The sequence below is a fragment of the Drosophila nasuta genome, chromosome 2R, assembly GCF_023558535.2.
Source record: "Drosophila nasuta strain 15112-1781.00 chromosome 2R, ASM2355853v1, whole genome shotgun sequence".
In the NCBI taxonomy this organism is placed as follows: domain Eukaryota; kingdom Metazoa; phylum Arthropoda; class Insecta; order Diptera; family Drosophilidae; genus Drosophila; species Drosophila nasuta.
Window position 1 is genome coordinate 10950504 of NC_083456.1, and position 21383 is coordinate 10971886.

Sequence of the window (21383 nt, forward strand, 5' to 3'; positions counted from 1 at the left end):
TTTGCCATCTATCTGACTGCCAGACGTAGAAATGTAATTAGCCACGTTCTCTCTTGCTCTCCACCCTGTATGTGTGTAATTGTGTGTGTGTGTTGTGACAACTTTTCAATTTTACAGTCATAAAAATGCAATTTACCAGCCAATTTTGCAATTAATTTTAAGTCTTGCATAAGCGCTGGCTGGCGTCGCGCCTAAATGCCAATCGCTATTTTTTCTCATTTGCGTGTGAATATGTGTGTGCGTGTGTTGAGAGAACTTTAATTAAAATGGCGGCATGACATTGGCTTAATGAACAACTGTGCAAATGATGCGCTCGCTCCTGCTGTTGTTGTTGTTGTTGTTGTTCAAGGTGCCAGCTCTCAGAGTTCTTCTTTTACAAGTATTTCTCTTTCGTTTTGCGCTTTGCTGCTAATTTTAGAGCAGCGTCAAAGATTTGTCTTGCATTTCACGCGCATTTTGTGCAAACGAAATGGCGATAATTAATCATAGCCTTTTGTGGTAACACGGTCAGCACCACAGTTCCATCCAGCACTCCCTTATTACGTCCTCTCTCCCTCGTCTGTTCTAACCAAACAGCGTTTGCTGTAAGCGCGCCAAAGCAAAATCAGCGCGAATTTTCTCTACTCATTATGACCAGCGGTCGCAGCTTATACCCCTTCAGTTCTGACCATGGGGTATATTGTTCCTAACATTAATCATGTAAGACACTGATGTCATTGTAAATAAATTACCCTGGACAATAAAACAATATTATGTGACTTTAAAATTTTTATTTTTAGACTACAACAATATTAAAAAGAAATTTAGGGTATTTTTCCATTGGCATGCTTGGCGTGTGCTGTATTTCACTTGTATTTTTTAAGCGATACTCTTTGTGTTGTACCACAAGCAGCGCCAGTTGGTTGTTTAATTTAATTAGAAGCCACAACTGTTGTGGATTTGGCGTAAATGATTGTTGTGGCATGATTTGGCCAATTCAGTAATCATTTCCCCAATCATTTTGTCAGTTTCACTTGCACTTGCTGCCAGTCACATTACTAACTTAACGGACAGCTAAAGCATTGCTCATTTTGTAAAATAAAAATATAGAGCTAAACTCATATTAAGCCGTTTAAAACTATGCAAATTTGTATATTGTTGATCACCGTCATATCATAACACTTAGCATTTTGTCACTTTGAGTTCTACTTGCAAGAGCTAATTGCTAAGCACATCAACGTACGCTTAGCAATAAAAAAAGCTAAGAGCCAAGCTAGCACTATGAAGTATGACTGAAAGCTGAAAGCTACGTCACTATGTTGATTCTTTTTACTTAGCATACATAGTGCGTAACAAGGCAAAAAACTTGTATGAAAGTTGCAAAAGCTGCAAAGGAAAATACGTTTAAAATAGTAAAAACAGTATATGTACATAACATATAACTTACATCCGTGACAGTTATTAGTGAAACATTCAAAAAGATGCTGGCTTTGAGATAGCTTGGACGTTGAGCACGCTTGATTATAAGAATCAACATTTGACGATAGCGCAATTCGCCGCCATACCAGTCATGATTATATACAGCTTGACCGATTTGTTGGCTCTGTGAATACGCTGTATTAGTTGTAATAGAACACACTTCTATATATCGACTTACGGCGTTAATCAGACGCTGTGCGTAGCTGCCAATCATGAATACCTGCACCATGGCGCAGAAGAGAAAAAAAGCCAGCATCACCAGCGTATCGATGTTGCCGCCAATCGTAATTTGAAAGATCATAAAACAAATGATAAACGATGAGCTGGCAAAGTTGCAAAACAATGAGATGCCAAAGATTTGATTGACATCCTCGCAAAGTACAAGCAAACGTTGATGATAGACGATGTTCTTTTGTAGAAAGGTCAGATCTTTTGCTGGCGACTGCTGCCCAGCCACATGCTGTTCGATCTGTGTGGCCAGGCGTTTCAAATGCATGACTAGCAGTGTGACCAGAGCACACATAAACATATCCGCAGCCAGTTGACCTGAAACACACGTTTGTCCAGCCAAATTCTGTGAAAAGTACATGACGTAATAACTCCAATTGGTGCTCCAATCCCAGGGTGTCCAGCAGTAATAGGGTAGCATGCGCTTAAAGGTGCGTATGCCAAGCCAAAAATCGTAGACCAAATAGTAGAAGACCCAATACAAGTTGTAGATCCAAATGAGCACCAGATACATCGAGAAATAGAAGATGCTAACTTTTCGATAATCGCGCAGATATTTATCCATTAAGTATTCGCCCTGTTCTCCCGCATTCGTTGGATGTAGTCGCTGTAGTTGAGCGACAACGCGCGTCAGCTGAGATCGCTGAGACCAAATGTCACGTATTTTGATTACACCAATCACCACATAGCCAATGAAACAGAGATTCATTGTGGCCTCCAAGAAATTGTTGGCGCTCGCAAATGCTAATCCCACATAGATCAGTTCCGAGATGAGCACCAAATTCAGATTTAGCACTTGGCAAATGAAAATCCAGCTCAACAGGCGACTCGTCCACTTGCGCACCTCTGCCGTGTGTCTCTTGTTCCACTCCTCTGTGTCATAGGCTACCATGCCGATGGATAAGTAAAAGATGTTTACGAATTGAAAAAACTTGTTCAACTTGATGGTCTTATCACTGGTCGCCATTGTTTCCGTGTATCTCCCTAATTTTCCGACCATTTTCGTAGAGTGCTCTGCATTGTTGTGTGCAGCTTGAAGAGCTTTTATAGCGACCAGCGACGATTTGATAATTGACAGTTATGAAGCCACAGCCACGCCCAATTGATTAGGCTCGCCTACGAATCTCTCAATTAGCATTGGTCCTGTGAACAGTAACAGTTGCTTGCTGTTTGGCTGAATGGGCGTGTCTAATTGCGCCTAAGTCGAAATAAATTAGCCCCAGGAAATCGATGACATCCTCAATTAGTTAAGTGCTCGACGATTAATCGACTGAATCTACTTGAATTTGGGAAAACGATAGATGACATTGCGAGGCAGTGATTTCAAAATGATTTTACGATAGTTAAATATACAAATAACAAAAATATTAGTTATAATTTGCTTTAATGCAGTTAGCTTCTTTATTAGGTCAGTTCTCGTTTCTTTTGTAGTTGAGGCATCCTGTGACCTTGTTTAGCCTTTTGCTTCCATTATTTGTGTTGCTTCCAAGTTTAATTTCATAGCAAGAGAAACTTGGAACAACACTGCATTGTGCTGTCAGTTATCTGAGTATCTTCTGTTTGTGCAGTTGCCATGTGACAGCATTATATTTGACTTGCCTGGCTTCCTATAGCGAATGGGTTTGCTTTGCTACTACTGCTGCTTCTGCTCCTGCTTCTCCTTCCCATTGCGTGAGACAAAGCAAAAGCTAAGGCCGAAGTCAAAGCCAATGCCATAGAACTAAAGCCGTAGCCAAAGCCAATGATTGTTACTGCCTTCTGGGCTGTTGTCATCCGAGCCTTATATGTAGCTGACTCAGATTGCTGCAAATAAAAGTCACTTGCACTGTCACCTCTTACATATACCCTGTAAATATGCGACAGAGTCAACGAGGAGCTCTCGGATTACATTCGAAATTTGTAATCTCATTTTTAAGTTTAATTAAAAACAAGTAAGAAAGCTACAGTCGAGTGTACTCGACTGTGAGATACCCGCTACCCATTTGGAATAAAAGAAATATATTTTGCGGTATTTTCTCAAAATATACCGAAAATACTGCAAAAATACTAAAAATATACCGAATGGTATATTTGGTATATCGACATAGTACCGCATTCAAAATATAACATAGACGGCACAATATACCAGATTGTCAGCCAAAGCAACTCAGACCCCTAGTAAGTAGGCGCTTTTGCCCATACAAAAGTATTTCTTTAATAACTTCGACAATTTTTATCTGATTGCAACCAAATTTTCAGGAATCATAACTACTATAGTTATTATTGTATATACCAAAATTCGGAACTCTAGCTTTAAAATTACGCTTGTTATTCGATTTTTTTGATTTGCGGGGGCGGAAGTGGGCGTGGCAAAAATTTGAAACAAACTTGATCTGCGTGCAAACATAACAAATGCTGTCGAAAAAAAATTATAGCTCTATCTCTTATAGTCTCTGAGATCCAGTGTTTCATACGGACAGACGGACAGACGGACAGACACACAGACGGACAGACGGACATGGCTATATCGTCTCGGCTGTTGACGCTGATAAAGAATATATATACTTTATAGGGTCGGAGATGCCTCCTTCTACCTGTTACATACATTTCCTGCCGGCACAAAGTTATAATACCCTTCTACCCTATGGGTAGCGGGTATAAAAATGTACATCTAAATGTTTTATTTCATATGCTTAAAATCCAAATCGTTTTATGAAACAATTTCATTTATAGTTCTGTACTTTTCGTAATCTAATTTAATGTAAACTTTTTAAAGAGTATTTAATAATCAATCAATCACAATTTATAAAATCCAACTCGGTATTTTCTTTGTTTTTCTACTTTACTTATTTTCCAATTAAAGCACAATACTTCATCGTACTTTCATAAGACTTAGCAGACTGATGTTGTAAATTTATCCTGCTATGATAAGTGAATTTGACCTGATTTTAATGAGTTTGCTCATTTAATATTATTATATGCATCTGTTTGTGTGCGAGCAGCGTGTGAAACACATTTGTTAGAGCATCGTTAATGAAGTGCATTTGTGTATTTATATTACCATATTGTCATTTAAGATTTATTTTCATATGCAATTACAATTTTAAATTCTGTTCTCCATTTGCCATGAGCCTGCTTTACGAGTGTATTTGTCTGTGTGTTTACATATGTGAGAATGAAAGTACATATTATATAGCGAGATTGTTTTATACAAAATCTGGATTAATTTATCAAATTGTTTGCAATATTCAGACTAAATGTTGATTCGGGAACTGTTGTCGCTTTAAAGTCTCAATTGTTATGATGGTTTGCAATAGCGAGGGAAGTTTTCAGAAATGCATGTATAATATAAGAATATATTCGTATTCGAATATAAAAAGTTGTCCCTTTTAGAGCTACAATATTTCGTCGGCATTTGTTATTATTACGCAGAACAATGGTTTATTTTGTAGTCTGTGGTATTTTTTTGTATGCAATAGTACACTTACATATATACATTCGGAATATTTTAGTATTTGTTTGGTGTATTTATTCGGTATATTTTAAGAATAATACCGTTTGTATTTGTTAAAAATGGGTAGCTTTATTATTGTTTGTTTTAAAGTTACAATTTTCAATGCACTATTAAATATTGTTTATTTAACCCTCGAATTTTTATTTATATCATAAAGCTAACATGTGCTTTGACCTTTCAAATAAAGCTAAACTGTCGCTTCCGTTGGCTTTGTTCATAAAAAAAAAAACTAGAAAAAATAAACTTACAAAATATCGTGACTGCATAATATCCTCTGGAATCTCTATGATTAGGGAGCTGCTTCCAAATGTTCAATCTAAATGAAAAATCCAAAAAATCCAAATAATCTCAGCTTCCTTTCAGCGCTAAATTGATTTACTGTTGAAATACCTTTTTTTTTGTGTTTTATAGCAAAGAGTATATTAAATAATGAATTTCATTTAAATAAAAGGATTTGCTTATGAAAAAAATACGAAAAGAATTAAATTAATTTGTATAGACAAGTTAAAGTGCATGAGAACTTGTCAATTTGTGCATTTGTTTTTGTTTCAAATGAAATTAAATAAACTCGTACAATAATTTGCATCAAAAAGAATGTGATGAATAGCCGCGAAGTTTTAAGCAGTAAAAAAAGCTTAATATAATTAATAATTGATTAATGTTGAGTGTTATGTGAAATAGAAATCAGGCAGGAAAATTAATATTATTGATTTATGGGTAAGTTTTTTTTTAAATATATGGTATTCAGCACATTGCAATTACGACTCTAGGTTATGACATTGACTCTTCTCGACAACTTTAAGACCTGTATAAAATATATCGAATTAAAGATAATTTTTTTTATAAATATGGTTTATAAGCTTACGCGGGAGTTGAGCATTGTAGCGCACACAGCTGGCAACCGCCAAGTAACACGGATTCAAGAACTCGTAGCACTTTTTAAAGTCAGTGCCGAAGGTGGCGTGTGTGAACTTTGGGCATTTGATAATATGACAGTTGCGTTTTGGGGTTGCAGGTTGGAAAACAGGTCGCCGATTACTTGGAACGCCAAGTGGATAGCCATCAACAGGCTCCAAATCAACTACGGAGCTTAGGGATCTTTTATTTTTTATTGGTAGTAGATTCCTAATTGCATTTAAACTTACGGACTTTGTTGATTCTTAACATCGATGTTGTCTGGTGTTGAAGTAAACTTTTCAGTAACATGAATTGGGGGAATTTGAAGCGCATCTGGTTCGTACAGTTCTAAATTTTCGACTACTTTTTCTTCAGATCGTGTCAAATATAATGGACGCGTTGGAGTAAACGCTAAAGTACGAATCAGAAAGTTCTGCAGTATATAAAAACTGACAGTCGTCATATCCGAAAAATAAGTGAACACTTCGAGGTTTCATATACAACTGATTTCAATGGTTTCGAGCGTTGCGATACAAGATCTTAATAATTTTATAGTTCCAGGTGTTGAAGAGATTTGATGTCGTTACACTTGATTTAATAGCCATTAAATGTTGTCAGATGACTCTAATTGTCAAAAGAACTGTGAAATAATGACTACAGCTACTTGTGTAATTTGTGTACAATTTAGTTATAAAGAGGTTATAAAAAGACTTCTGTTTAAAAACTGGACTGTAAATCTGATAGCGCTTGGTATTTATACTATATTAACACGTTCTTGTGTCACGACTACCTGGATGACTTCATGAGTTATTGATTGCGATTCACAAGATAACTATTTTTAGATAGCAGCGAAAATAATTTGAACAATCTTTATTAAGTAAAATTTATTTAGAATACAGGCAACATATAGAATTAAAGCTAGCTATCTTTTACGTAGATTTCTTTAATGTCTTCGGCTTACAAATGGTATTTTGTTAAATTGCTAAATAAATATAGTATAACAAATAGAAATTTGTACTTTATTTGGCATTGTTAAATTTATCCTAAGACTTTTTGCAGTTTCCTCTTTCGGCAAATGCAAACAAAGCAATTACCTATAAACCTTCATTTGTTTTTCTTATTTTTGTTGGCCGGAAAACCACAGAAACACAGAAACACACACACAATTGCAAATGCATGTGTGCTGTTTCATATTATCAAAAACAAACTTATGACATGGCATAGGGGAAGGGGAAGATGTCGGAAGGGGATGTTTTTTTGGGTGAGGGAAATATGCTTGTTTTGGCTGCTGGCAATTTTGAATGTGTGCCAAATGTTATTTCTTGTTGTTGTTCTTGTTGTTGTCGATGCTCTTGGTATTGTATTTGTTGTGGGCTTTGCTGTAATTGTTACACCAAACAGTGAAATGTGCAATGATAACGCCGCACTGTCTATGTCTCTGTCCATGTGTGTGTGTTATGTGTGTGTTGGCCCACATTTTCCATGTGTGTGAGTGTGTGTGCATTCGTATTCATTCGTATCTCAGCAAACATTGTCTGGCATTGGGCCATTTCAGTTGTTGGCTCACTCTCTTAAAGTCTTCCCCCTCCTCCGTATTTGCGCTTGCTCTCAATTAACTAAAGTTACTTTAAATATTAAGTGCGAAAAAGCGAAAAAAACTGTTGCATACTGCGCGGCGCTGACAAGTCAGTTCAGTTTGCTTCGGTTTACTTGTTTGTTGCGCTTAATTACAATTGATTACACATTTTCGTTGCGTGCCAAAATAACTTTTATATCTCACACACACAGACACATGCACACGCATACATCGAGCCATCTATAATTGCCGCATTCATTTTGCATAAGAGGTAGCAGCAACACCTGCATAAAGTCTGTTTTAACAATTTAAACACGAACACGAACCCCATTTGCCAGTTTCTCGCAAACACGGCCAAATTTTTCCCAGTCAGCGCGAAAAAGAGCACAAGAGCTGAAAGTTTCACATTCGCAGTTTATTGGCATTTTACGTGGTCTATAGAAGTACAGGTAGGGAGTATATTATTAAGATATACCCTGTTTATTTATTTCTTTATCTATTTAAATAAAAATATTATAATAAGAACTTTAAATAAACCCAGAGAAGTTATAAATTTCAAATAAAGAATTATATTTAAATAGAATAACTTATTTGTTAGGTCTTGGTTAAGTCTTGAGAAATAAGAGAGAATCGTTAACTTATTTATCTATTTTTATTAGTTTTGGATTTATAAAAAATATGTTTACAAATAATTTCAAATCTCTTGTTGAAATATATATTAAATGACGTCTTTCATTAACATTTTTATTAAAAAATAACGTACTATAAGTTTTTCTGGTATACTAATATTTACTGAAGTGTCAAATATTCCAAGCCAAATTAACATCAATCTTTTAAGTGAACTCTAATAACACTTGATTACTAAAACATCCTTAGTGAGTTTGACAATTTACAGGGTATACAAGTGACTGCACCCAATTTTAAATGCATTTTTCTGGTATTTCACTAATTTCGTTAATATTCGCAATATGTTTGCGTGCCACTCGCTGGGTGGCGCAGCAAGGTTTGCTTTTGATTTGTTCAACTTACTTTTCCGAGTCGCACATTTCTCCTCTTGGTTATCAGACAAAAAGCCAAAATCGCAATGGCTTTTCAGCAGTTTCATAGATTCACATTGTCGGTCAGTGAACTGAGAACTCGAAGTATATAATTCGCTGCTGTTGGTCGCTTTCAATTGCTTGCCTTTTCTTATCGAAGGATTTGGATAGCTGTTAATCTACAACACAAGCAGCTAGCTTCTTATATGCTTCGCACTTTTAAGCATGCGTGTCAATCTAGACTAACAGCAGACGCCCTGAGGGGAATCAGGATATTGAAAAACGTGAATCTTGCGAGTGAGAAAGTAAATGTTTAGTATAGTTAACTGTTGCACGATAATGTCAGAAGTATAACAAATATTTTAAAGTTGAAAGCAGCAATAATACCAAGAAATATATATGTATGTATGTGTGTTGAATGAAATATAAAGCAAACATCTAAATGAATTCTATCAAATTTCAATTTAAATTTTGTGCTCCACATCAACTTACAAATGTCGAAATAATTTCAAAATGTTCTAATATTCAAATCGTAGTTGTAGTTGAATGCATAATCCAGAAACAGAGCAGAAAATGATTATTTAAATATTAAACAAGTTGAGCAACGGATATACAAAATACAAAATATTTCACAGCTCATTAGCAGAAGAGAAGGCCGTAATGCAGTGCGAGTATCTCAAGGATGTTGTTGGGGACCAACAAAATTTGCATACATTAAAAACCAACAAGCAACGCATAGCAAGTATTTGTATTCGAGTATTTGTGTGTGTGTGTGTGTGTGTGAGTGTGCTGGAATTTTGTTATTATTACGATTCGTATTATGCCGTCACACAAAATAAATAAATAAAGTGCACACAAGGCAAATCCTGCGGCATTCAGTGCCCAAACAAATGCAATTGATAGAAATTTGTATTCAGCTGTTCAAATAAGGACTTTATACACTGAACAAGTCGTTAGAGAAGTTCGATGCACTGCAAAAATAACTTGTTACTAGTTGCTTTAAAAATCAAACTATTAAAGTCAGCTTAAATTGAATTTTAAATCAATTTTTAAAATACTTTACAAAACGAAGCTGAATAGAAATTAGGGCACAAGGTAAATATTCATTTACCTTACCACGTAAATTCTACGTGTTTACTTAATTTTTCTCATAGATAATATGATAATATATAATATTTAAATCTACGTATACTAAGCACAAGCAACCCTTTTATATGGATTTTGAGTTAATATGTTTTAATTTAAGTTTTATTAGGATATCTTTTTATAACAAAGAAAACAAAGCATGCAATTTTTCGAAGGAACTATTTAATGTACTATAACATTTTTGTTTGTTCTTCAAGTTTTTCGTGCAGTGCATTATTTTATGGCGTGCCATTAGAGACAAGCTCCTTAATGTGTGCTGTGAATGTGTGTGTGTGTGTGTGTGAAATTTATTGAAATTATTAAATGTTTCATTATTATCATTATCACTCTGTGGTGCGCTGCGACTGTGTTTCAATGTAAGCTGTCTATTTGGGTATTAGCTAGATATATAATGCAACACATACATATGCACATATAACACACTCACGTATTATAGCTTACCATATAGTTTTGATATTCTTAGTTACCGATGCATAAAGTCGTACCACAGAGACTTGCATGAACCGTTAACTTGGCAATTGTCCGGCTAATAGGGTTGTCGCTCTTTGTGAATATTTCATGTGTGTACGTTGAGGTCAGAAAGCTAATGAATTGTACTTTGATTGGTGATTTCTAAGGCACAAATGCATTGAAGTTTAGTTTAATATTGAAGTTATCTTTAAGGGTTTTACAGCACTTAATTAACCTATTTATCATATTGGAAATGGAAATAATTAAGCCAATACTATTGCCAGCTATGCTCTGCATTTACTCCCACTATCGAAAGTGGTCTCCTACTTTCTATCTTTGCCATCCTCCTTGTTGTTCCTTGCAGTTGCACATCGTTGTCCTTCGTTTTGTCGGAGGGTTGTAGAAGTATCTTTATGTCATTGGCATTAGTATTAGTGTCACAGTGGCACACCTGCACAAATGTCGATAAGCTTGTCTCAGCCCCAAGGATGTGGTCCCCGCCCCTCTCCGCCGCTCCACAAAGTGTGTTCTCTGTGTGCCGATAAGGATATGCATTTCAACTCAATTGAATGCATTTGTCATAATTGGTGGCAGTGTGTGCCTGAGTCTGACCCCAACTCTGACTCTGCCTCTGACTGTCCTGCTTATCAGCAACTGCAATTGTAACCCAACCAACACACAAGCACACTAATCGTTACATCTGTGTGTGTGTGTGTGTGCTTGCGAGCACATTAAAGTTACATATATACCTTATCAGCACACAAAACCCAGTCCACCTCAAACCACCTCAGTCTGCCTCAAACCACCTCAAATGCAGCACACGCTGGTGTTTAGATCTATGTCTCGCCTGCTTTTGTCACGTTCTTGACTTGTACCTCAATTTTGTGCGTTCGCAACGAAAGCTCACGTCATATGCGCCTCACACACACACACACACACACACATGCGTCATTGTGTGTGAGAGTGTGTGCATTTGAAGGGTCGCAGCCGCTGTGTTTGTCATTGGCAGACCGCATTTTTAATATGCGCATAAATTGGCTGACATTGATGGATCCTAATAGAGTCGCTGCCGCCGTTACGTCGCGCAATTTTCCCTCTCCCTCACTCCCACACCGACTCTCTCTCTCTTTCTATTGATTCCTCTTGCTGCTTGGCAGCCACTTGCTGCTGTCTGAGCTGCTTCTGTTGCTATTGTTGTTGCAGCTGTAATGTGCAATGAATTTGTAAGCAACTCATGAATAACGAGCACGTGAGCTACAAACGCGACTCACACACAGACACACATACACTCGCAAATATTTATGCATATATTGTATATTGAAGCAGGTGCAATGTGTGTGTGATTATGTCCAAAATGTCAACTATTGTAATGCCATACAGAACAAACGATATTAACAGTATTAAGCTATTAAATCAATCCATACAATGCCATACAATTAATTAATTTGAAATAGTTTTTTTAGTAATTTTAAAATATTAAATATGCATTACTGTTGAATAAGATTCTTATTGCAAATAAGCCTTACTTCTCCATACTCTTTTTTTTACAATTTCTTTGTTTATTTCAATTGTGAAAATCACAGCACATTTCGTTTCTTTTGCCCAAATTTGGCTTATATAATTTTGGTTTCTGTGGTATATTTTGAATGTAGTAGTATTCCCGTATACCTCATATAGCATTTGACATATTTCTCTATTTGTTCATTATATTCATTTGGTTGATTATCGGGAATTCTAATTGCAGCATACTCATCTGTTGTTTTCTTACTTGCTTTAAATTTAAGTTTTTGGAAAATATGTTGCTTATTAAGTATAAAAAAATCCTTTATTTTAAAATTAAACACACTAAATTTAACATCAATAAGTCTATTATTTAAATATACACACAGTGAAAAATATTCTTTAAGAAAACTTGTTTGCAGACTTTTATATAATAAATATACATTTTGAAAAACGCTTTTGCATATTTCGCAAATTGAAGTGAAGAGATTGATATAATGTGATGTTAGCTCAGGTTGGCTTAAATCATAATAAGCACAAGAGTTTTGTACGTGAAATGAAGATTTACGCAAACGTGGCATAAATCGGATAAACATTGGTAGGCAGTTATTATGTAGTATAAAAGGGCGAACACAGCTGCCACGTGGTACTTAATTTTTTACAATGCGGTATTCGCTTAACGTTACGAGTAGCTATCTTTTATGGCATACTTGCGGGCGCAGGCACTTAAAGCCATTGTACTAAGCAGCTTTGACAACAACAGCCCATGTTCCCGCGACACCTATACATATCATGTTCAAACGGAGAGAAGAGCGAGCAAGAGCGAGAGTGTGAGAGGGGAGATTGCGAATTGGATGAGGCACGAGCTTGTGACAGGGAAACGGAGGGGGGGAACGTTGGTGTTTCTCAATTGGGCCGGAGACAACGTGGAGTGTGTCAACCAAAGTGCGATATTTCGAGCGTGAATTGTAAACTTTTGATTGGATTGTGCAGCAAGTGGTGTGTGCGTACACGCAGCGTATACGTAACGTGTGTTAAATTATTGGTAAAACAGCTGGCAAGAAGAGTGTGCTTGTTGGGCCTGCCACAACTCATTAAAAAAGTTTTCTTTTCAAACTGTTTTGATTCGCTTTCTGCCACCGGTTGCAGCTACTCATACTACATAACGAAATTGTTCTTTTCCTCGCTGTCGTTGTTATTTTTGTTGTCCTTGTTGTTGTCGCTGCTGCTGGCCGTTTTAATTAAGCAATCGCCTAACATAAGTCATAGTTATGGCGCCCCGACTCGCCTGTCAGCTAAGCCAAACGCGAAATCAATCAACATCAACTCATGCCGTTCGCACACACACAAAAACAAACTCTTTGTACCGCCTCCATGAAAACTCATTTTCATTATCAGCTCGTGCGTTGCTGTTAGACTCATGGCCATGTCATGTTGTGGCTAGCTCGTAATATGTTGTTTTGTTTTAATAATACACTTTCAGAAAGTATTATAAATATTCTGGAGCGATTCATTTGTTTATATTTCAGATTAATGCTAAATTAATAAACATATGACAATATGATTTATTTATTTGCTATTTTAAAAGTAAGTTTCAAGAATATATTTGATGATGTTGATAAACAATATGTTAAAGTTGTTGTATGGTAAATATAGTTAAATATAGTCGAAATTGAAGCGAAATAGCAAACCGAAACAGTTCTGTTGAAAGACACATTGTCGTAGTACATATATACAGAACTATTAATGTTTGCTTCCAATGATTCAATCGCCCACTCGCTTCGTGTTGTTTTGCTGTTTATTGGACATTGATCTAATCATTTTGTGGTTTGTGAAATTTCTTCGTTGCGTAGCAAATTGTAGCTGTGTTGCTTATCAAAAATCAATTTGCACAACATTGAGCTATAATAGTGGAACCGGAAATTTATTGCTTTCTGCTTTTTTGTCGCACTATCGTCAAGTTTGAAGAGCACTGACAATCAATCGATCAGAACAGCACAGAGTAAATTTATGCATGGAAATTCAATGGAAATACATTTCATTCTATTTGAAAGTTGTGTTGATATGTGTATGTATGTATATATTTTTTGTTTATTGAGAATTTATTTCATTTAGCAAACGGATGCCGCACTAATTGTGTGACAGGAAGTTTAATTTCGAATATACTCGCATTCACAGCGAGAAGTGTTTTATGCAGTTTGGGGGAAAAAACCGAATCAGTAAAGTCGGACAAAAATGATTTTCTAATTTCCATATGGCATAAAGTGATTCTAGGGAGGGACAATACACTTCTAAATATCCTGTAAATAATTGTATAATAGGTCTTAAAAGTTTCAATGCAAAATAAGAAAATTACTTAAAGCACAAACTTCATGAAGAGTAATTTAAATGCCATTTAGTTAGTCGTAATACCCTTTTCGCCCATAAATAGAGCACAGGGTATTGATAAATGTGCAATTGCAGCAGCAGTGAAAGTCTCTGACATGACAACAATCAAACAGATACGCGCAACATTGCAGCAGAGCGGAGAGTGTCGAGGAGGATTGTGAAAATCATCAGCTGTAATTTACAAACAAACACAAACAAAAACACATCACATGAACACTCAAAGAAGGCATCAGCCAAGAGCAGAAATTGCTGTTTGGTATTTTTTTGTCGCCCAAAAGTATGCTGCGAAAATAGCGAAACGGTCTTCAAGAGACAGCAGAAGATATTCATATGCATGTTGTCGAAAGTGAATGCAAAGTAGAGTATTTTTTTTTTGTTTGGCTTTGGTTGTTCTTTTTTTCGGCTCATTCGTTGAAACTGTATTCATCAAGAACATGGGCTGGAGCCGGATTTTTGCAGCAGTTTCAGTAGCCTCGCTGGCTGCAGTCACGTGTCCGCGATCATAATAAAATGCGACTTGACAACGGCCATAAAAAGGAGCGGCGACACGACAATGGGGCAGTACAATTTCAGTAAATCGATGACCCTAAAATTGGTATTGCAGTAGCAATAGCAGCAGCGGCAGTGGCAACGGCAACGGCAGCAATGACAGCAGAAGTTGGCATTAGCATCAATGCGCGTAAACAACAAAATGCAGAAATCGCTGGCACCTCCTTTGGGGCAGGATGTGCAGCTGTAGAGCGTGCACAGAAGCATTATTCCGCCGGATGTTGTGTGTTCACTACGTGCATGTGTGTGTGTATGTGTGTAGTGACATGGCGAAATTGAGTGGACACGAAACTGACTGAACTGCTGTGGCATGCGGCAGTGAAGTCAACACCGTATTCGAGTTCGAGCACATGAGTATATTCGTAGTCCAAAACGCACCATTGATTCGGCTTGAGTTGCGCATATAGAGTCATAGTTTCTGCAAAACTTTTCTCTTTTTTCCGGTCTGAAAGTTGATGCGTTGACGCCACTTCAAGTGATTGGATTTCAAGTTGTCTAAATGGCTAAAAAAAAGGAAATTTAATTCTATTGACAGATTGGTTTTTATACATAATCATATTTCCATGATAACTTTTAGTTTACTTTGATGTTAAAATATTCAGTTTCATTAGATAGAAGAATTTAGAAATATTCAGAAAATATTTATCATAATTCGTTTTAAAATTAGTGTAAAAAAAGAATTAATCTGTATAAAGGACATTGTTGTTAATTGATATTCATTCATAATAATAATAAACTCCTAGCTGTTAATGTTAGCTGTGTTCTTTTAAGAGCTGTTCAACCATATTTTAAGCAAGAAACTTTTAAATGGAATGTCCTTGCTTTGAATGCATTTATCTTAAATTGCTGGCCTACTTATTGCTCTGGAATTGATAGAGAAGTGCAACTTGAAACAGAATTCCGCAAGCTGAAGTTGCAACATGTCAGTTAATTTGCATACAATTTCGTATTTTGAAGTGGAGGGAGGCTCCATTAAAGTGGTACACGAATTTGCAAAAGCAGCCTAAAAGTCTGCAACAAATGTTTTTTTTTTCGGTCTGTTGTGCATTGTCGAAACAGTGCCATGCAACAGCAATGACAACAACAACGGCAACAATATTGACAGAGACAATGCCATAATGCAATGCAGTGAGGCATGTGCGTGTATGTGTGAATGCAAACAATTGCAACAACAGGCATAACATGCGGAAAAGTGTCAGTGTTTTCTTGGCAACAGGCGGCAACAGGCACGCTGTGAGGCAGTGCGGCAGTGAGGCAGTGAGGTAGGCAGGCAGTCACTCGCCCAGTTGCATAAACACTTATAGAGCCATTTCAGCATAGTCATCTAAAAGCAGTGGCATTCCATATCCATATGCACACCCACACTCTCACACTCACCACACCCACATATGAACTCGTACTCGCACACACATGCTGAGTGAAGAGCTCATACGTTATGGCCGCTAATGTATCTGTTTTGTGTGTTCTAACAGGGACGAATGCAAGGACGAGTGTCCTAGTGTCCCAGCACTTGGAACGTTTACGAATGAGTTGCAGAGCCCCTTTTCAGCAGACAGCATTTTCCACTGGTTGCTGTTTTATCACAACAATAAATCACTTTCAAATGTCGAACTCGTAATACTCTTGCAAAGGCATTTGAAGTTGCTGTAGCTACGCATTGAACATGTAATATTGATAGAGCTAAATGTAGGGCAACATATACGAAAGCAAGTACAGACAACAATAGTACCCTAAAAAAGTTAATAGTTTTTGAATAGAAATAGTTTAACAAATGCCAAACGATATACATATATATATTTACATATGTTATCAATGCATTTTTGGATGAAAATATGTTTAGTCTTAGTCTTAGTAAAATTTATAAATTGTAATACATTTGAGTCGAGAAAAAATATGAAAATGAATAAATCAACAAATAGAATCTATCGCATTGCCTAAAATCTTACATGAGTTTGTTGTAAAATAATTCCGAGAAATTGTTGAGACTTGTACTTAGACTGATAAACAAGCTCAGAAATCCAGGTATGTGTTCTTATAAAGTATTTAAATCAATATATTTTTACTCAGTTTTATTTCATCTTTTAAATTTGATATACCCAAGAAGAAGTGTGTAAACATAAATCCTGTTGTATTGTACACAGCTTTCACGTCAATTTCGTACGGCAGTTGGGCCATTGATAATCTTCGTTATTCAAGTCAATAATTGATGCTGCTTTCAATAGCCCTGAAAGTGCTTTGGCCATTTGCAGACACCTGTTGGTCAATTGCTATGTCAATTAGTTGAAAATCCTGCCTGAATAGGTTACCATCAAAGGAGCGAGGAGATGGGAGAAGAGCTTTGGGGGCGGGAATTTCATTTTAAAGTCGCTAAGGCAACAATCTGATCAACTGATTGCTCAACTGCCTGATGAAGAGACATGGGCATATTGTGTCTATCTTTGGTAACTGGTTGCATACGGTTGCTGTTGTTGTACTTGTTGTTAATGCTGGTATTTGTTGGCGGCTCACAGTTGCCACACACTCACACATTCACATACTTGTTTGTTTGTGTGTGTACATACATGAAATATTTCACATAACTTTGTTGGCTGCCGCTGTGTTATCATTTAATTAAGTTTTCTTTAATTAAGTCGACATGTGAGAAACCGCAATGGCAGTCGAAGCCCTCGTTGAGCTGATGTCAGCCTGCTTGGCTCGGTGGCCAGACAAAAGCGCGCCGCATGTTGCTGCAACAAACAGCAGCACAATACGCATTAGTTGAAATTACCAAATGCAGAGTTTCCCAGGAGAAAGATTCGGCTTTTCGGTTATCGACTAAAGTCTAAATTAATTCTTTAGATTTTCTTTCGCAAAGAATTTTAAATTTAAATTTACTTTGTTAAATTCCAAATTTTATATTAATTTTCCAAAACATTTATTTGAAGTCGATCATTCTCTCCATTTTCGTAATTTAGAAATACTGGGTATAACAACAAGATCCTTGTTACTACTGTGAGTGTGTGTGTGTGTGGCATCTATGCTTAATTATTAAGCGCATGCCTTCGCGACAAATGCATACAACACTTGTTCACAAATACACATATACAAATTCACACACACTCACACACGTTCAGAATACATGTTTGTATTATGGTGCGTGTAACTGGCAACATGTCAGCATGGCAAGAAATTTTCGCGCATTTTCCTGTAGCTAAACTGTAAAGTACTTGATGAAAGCACAAGTGCCAAACATTTGCAAATCATTTACTGCATTTTCGCAATGGCGGAAAAACCATTTTCATAAGTGTTGGCGCTTGACTGTGCTGAGTTGGAGTGCCTGGAGAGGGCAATTTGAAGCGGATTTAAACTTATGTGCGAGCAAAATAGCTTTAATTTCAGTTTGTATTGGCTACTCGTTGGTTTTTACTTGGTAATATTTATTCAAATGTATTCATTACAATTTACTAGCTATTCGTCTTCACTGGCATTACAATATTTAATAATAATTTGACTTAATTTTCTTTACTTATTTCATTTATAATTTTTATTTATTTATAATTCGTTATTACTCAAAAAGTTATCAAAATTGTTAAGTACTTGAGTTTCAGTTTTTACTATAATTACAATATTTGACAAGCTACTAGTTATTTATTCACTCGCTGTATTACTCTTCACTTACTGGTAATTCGTTCTTAATCGGAATGTGATTTTAAGTTTTCTTTTGTTTTATTCTTTATAAGACAGCCTTTCCTTAACTTGTTTGTTGCTATTTATTATTTGATTAAAGGTTTTGACTAGCTGCTTCTTATATTTACTCGTTATATACATTGTTTTGCTCTTTACTTTATTTGCATTATACTCTGTAATATATTTGTAATTTTTTATTATGTTTTCGTTTGTATTTATGTATTTATTATTTTAAGTTCTTTACTTTACTCTACTCTCTACTACTACTCTTTACTCGTTACTTTTTACTCGTTAGTTTTACTCATTACAGTTTAAGCTTCTACTTTATTCGTCAGTTTTTGCTTGTTGCTCTTCGATTATAATTATTTATTTTTAATTGTACTCCATAGACTTAGTTTTTAATTGTTCTCGAATTTCAATCTTCTGATTACTCGTTACTCACCACTCCCGCTATTCCCTTATTTTATCTGTTCGGGAAATCTACAGGTCATGTACTCTCACTTTATCTGCCTTGTTTCGGTAATCGAGAATTGACAGCTCTGGTCTCTATTGGTCCTGTGCCAGTGACCCACAAAATGTGTGTTGCAATTGTTGCTGTATTTGTGGTCAATAATTTTCCGCTCATCTCTTATGTGTATGTGTCTCTGTGTGTGTGTGTGGTTGTGTGTGTTTGCTTGCATTTTCGTTGTTCATGTTGATGACTCCCCCGTTGACTGTTTCATTTTCGCTCGTTTGCTCATGTGTTGACAGTTCACGCACACAATGCCCATTTACATATTGAACTTTTGCATGCACTGCACAGAGACACACACACACTCATACACACATTCACACTCATTCTGACATGCTTATGCACACACATACAGTCATGCGCTTGGTGCATAGTAATTGCAACATTTGCTGCTGCTGCTACTGCTGCTGCTGTTGCGGAGCCTCAGCTGTGGCAGCTGTTGCAGATGCAGATGCAGCTGCAACTGCAACTGCCATTGGCAGGGCAATGGGGCATGCAACATGTCCCCCATGCATTGCAGTTCCTGTGTTCTGGATACAGGCCCTGTGTACTCTCAATTGCCAAGTCAACTCACAGCCCACCGGATGCTGGACAATTGGCCTGGTTATCCTTAAAGATTCAAGGCCCCCACTCCATCCGATAATCGATGATTGTTGCGACAATTGACAAACACAATGAAGCCAAAGTTCTCAATAAAGCTTCTCTTAGTACTTAATAGACTTAACATGGCTCTAAATGCTTTCGACATGCTCTAGGCGAAGGACAGTTAAACGTGCCGCAGCAAAATGTTACTGAGATTAGCATGTGGCAACAATTGCAGCTGCTCGTTTCGCGGCTTCATGCACTATGCTAATTATAAAGAGACGAGCACTTTACGTAATTAAAGTGAAATGCCATTATGATTTGCCATTTTCAGAGCTTTTTTTTTAATATGTAATGTACTAAAACATGAGAAATATGCTTCTGCACGTAATTAATATGAAAATAATTAATAGTTAAAGACTTCGTATGGATTATTGATTTATTTATTTAGTTTTAATACCCACTAAAATATTAGTTTAAAAAAAATCCATTTCAAAGTTAAACATTCTAGTGTTAGTGTTTATACAAGAGTATTAATTGTTAGAATATTTTGATTTTTTTTTAAATTAAACTAATTTATGTAGAATATTAACTTAAAATGCTTAGTTTGTTAAACATGTGAAACATATAAATTATAAATTATTTTTTGTACACCATAGAATTAAATCATTTAACTGAATACTTGAAAAATATAAATCAAGGTTTTCAAATTAGAGTGAATACATTTTTTTTCTTAATCTAGTATTTTTCACTTTTAGAACTACAAAGCGGAGGGTATTTTCCAGTCATACACTCTGCGCTCGCTTATTTTGATTGCAATTTGAGAAAGGTTTTTCTCATCTAAAAACAAAACTATTTATAAAGCATTTAAAAAATTGAGCCGCAGAAACGAAGCAAAATGCAAAACGGCGAACCGAAAAACATGCCGCAACATAAAATATTTATGATATTGCGGTTTTTTTCTGCTGCCCTGTTCGTTGCGGCAACTTTCGGCAGTCGAAAAAAGTTGGTAACATTTCGGTGTAAAGCCATTTCAAAGGACGAACCATAAACAATTTGAGCGCAAAGTGTGTTGTGGTATTTTCTGTGAAGCTGCCACAAATGCTGTTAAATGTAATGTTAATGCCACAATAGTAGACCATAGTTTATTTCGCATCACTGTAAAATGCCACAATCATGAATTGCAATGATTATGCGGCAGTGTGAAATCATATCTTCTAATTTCTTATCTTAGTCGTAAATTATTTGAGCAATGACATACTTCGCATTCTAATGATTGAGGATAAATAGCTGAGGTGAATAGAAATGATTAGATATGCAGCAAAGCAATGTAGTATTTTGAAAAACCTGCCACAAGTCATACAATATTAATGAACATTCTTCATTTTCAGTGTTGCTTGCATTATCTTTGTGTTATACAACAAATATGAGTAATGAAATATATCCATTGTATAAAGACGACCCCCTGTCGCTAATCTTATTTGTTATGCTAATGTTGATATGATTATCTAAACTTAGATATAGTACGTAAAAGAAGAAAATTAAAACCATACAAAGTATATCGCGATTATTTGCCTTATGTTTAACCTAAATAACATAGAAATTGTATCATTAGACAATAAAGAAAGTTATTTAGATTTTTTTTCTTTCTTAAGTTTTCTTAAAATTTGTCACACTCACTTTCGTCCCCGAAAATCGGTAAATATGAAATAACAAGCGTAATTTTAAAGCGATTCTTGGTACTCGGGGATAAATCTTTTTTAATAAGTATTGTTAACCAATTGGATGCAACTAAATATACATTTATGCATACATTTTCACATTCTTAAAAACACATATTTCTATGTTGATGGTATATTTTTGGTAAATACATTTTTTATTAGATTCATTTTGCATGTACTT

At 35.9% G+C, this 21383-nt stretch overlaps 2 protein-coding genes across 3 annotated transcripts; both read right to left on the minus strand.

Moving 5' to 3' along the window:
• Positions 1-789: 789 nt before the first annotated feature.
• On the minus strand, positions 790-10335 carry LOC132784104 (putative odorant receptor 85d). Its single transcript, XM_060789510.1, is given in 4 exon segments — positions 790-1365; positions 1427-1582; positions 1637-2670; positions 10248-10335. Coding segments are annotated over 4 exon segments (1335 nt in total). The 3' UTR covers positions 790-1308.
• LOC132787156 (uncharacterized) lies at positions 5681-6710 on the minus strand. 2 transcript variants are annotated; one of them, XM_060794071.1, is made up of 3 exons: positions 6325-6710; positions 6045-6268; positions 5681-5984 (listed from the first exon to the last, which is right to left on the minus strand). In XM_060794071.1, the coding sequence occupies exons 1-3, from the start codon at positions 6537-6539 to the stop codon at positions 5938-5940; spliced, it is 486 nt and encodes a 161-aa protein (XP_060650054.1). In that variant the 5' UTR covers positions 6540-6710; the 3' UTR covers positions 5681-5937. The 2 variants fall into 2 exon arrangements, with proteins under 2 accessions (XP_060650054.1, XP_060650053.1); XM_060794070.1 differs by having other exon boundaries at positions 5684-5984; positions 6045-6277.
• Positions 10336-21383: the final 11048 nt, after the last annotated feature.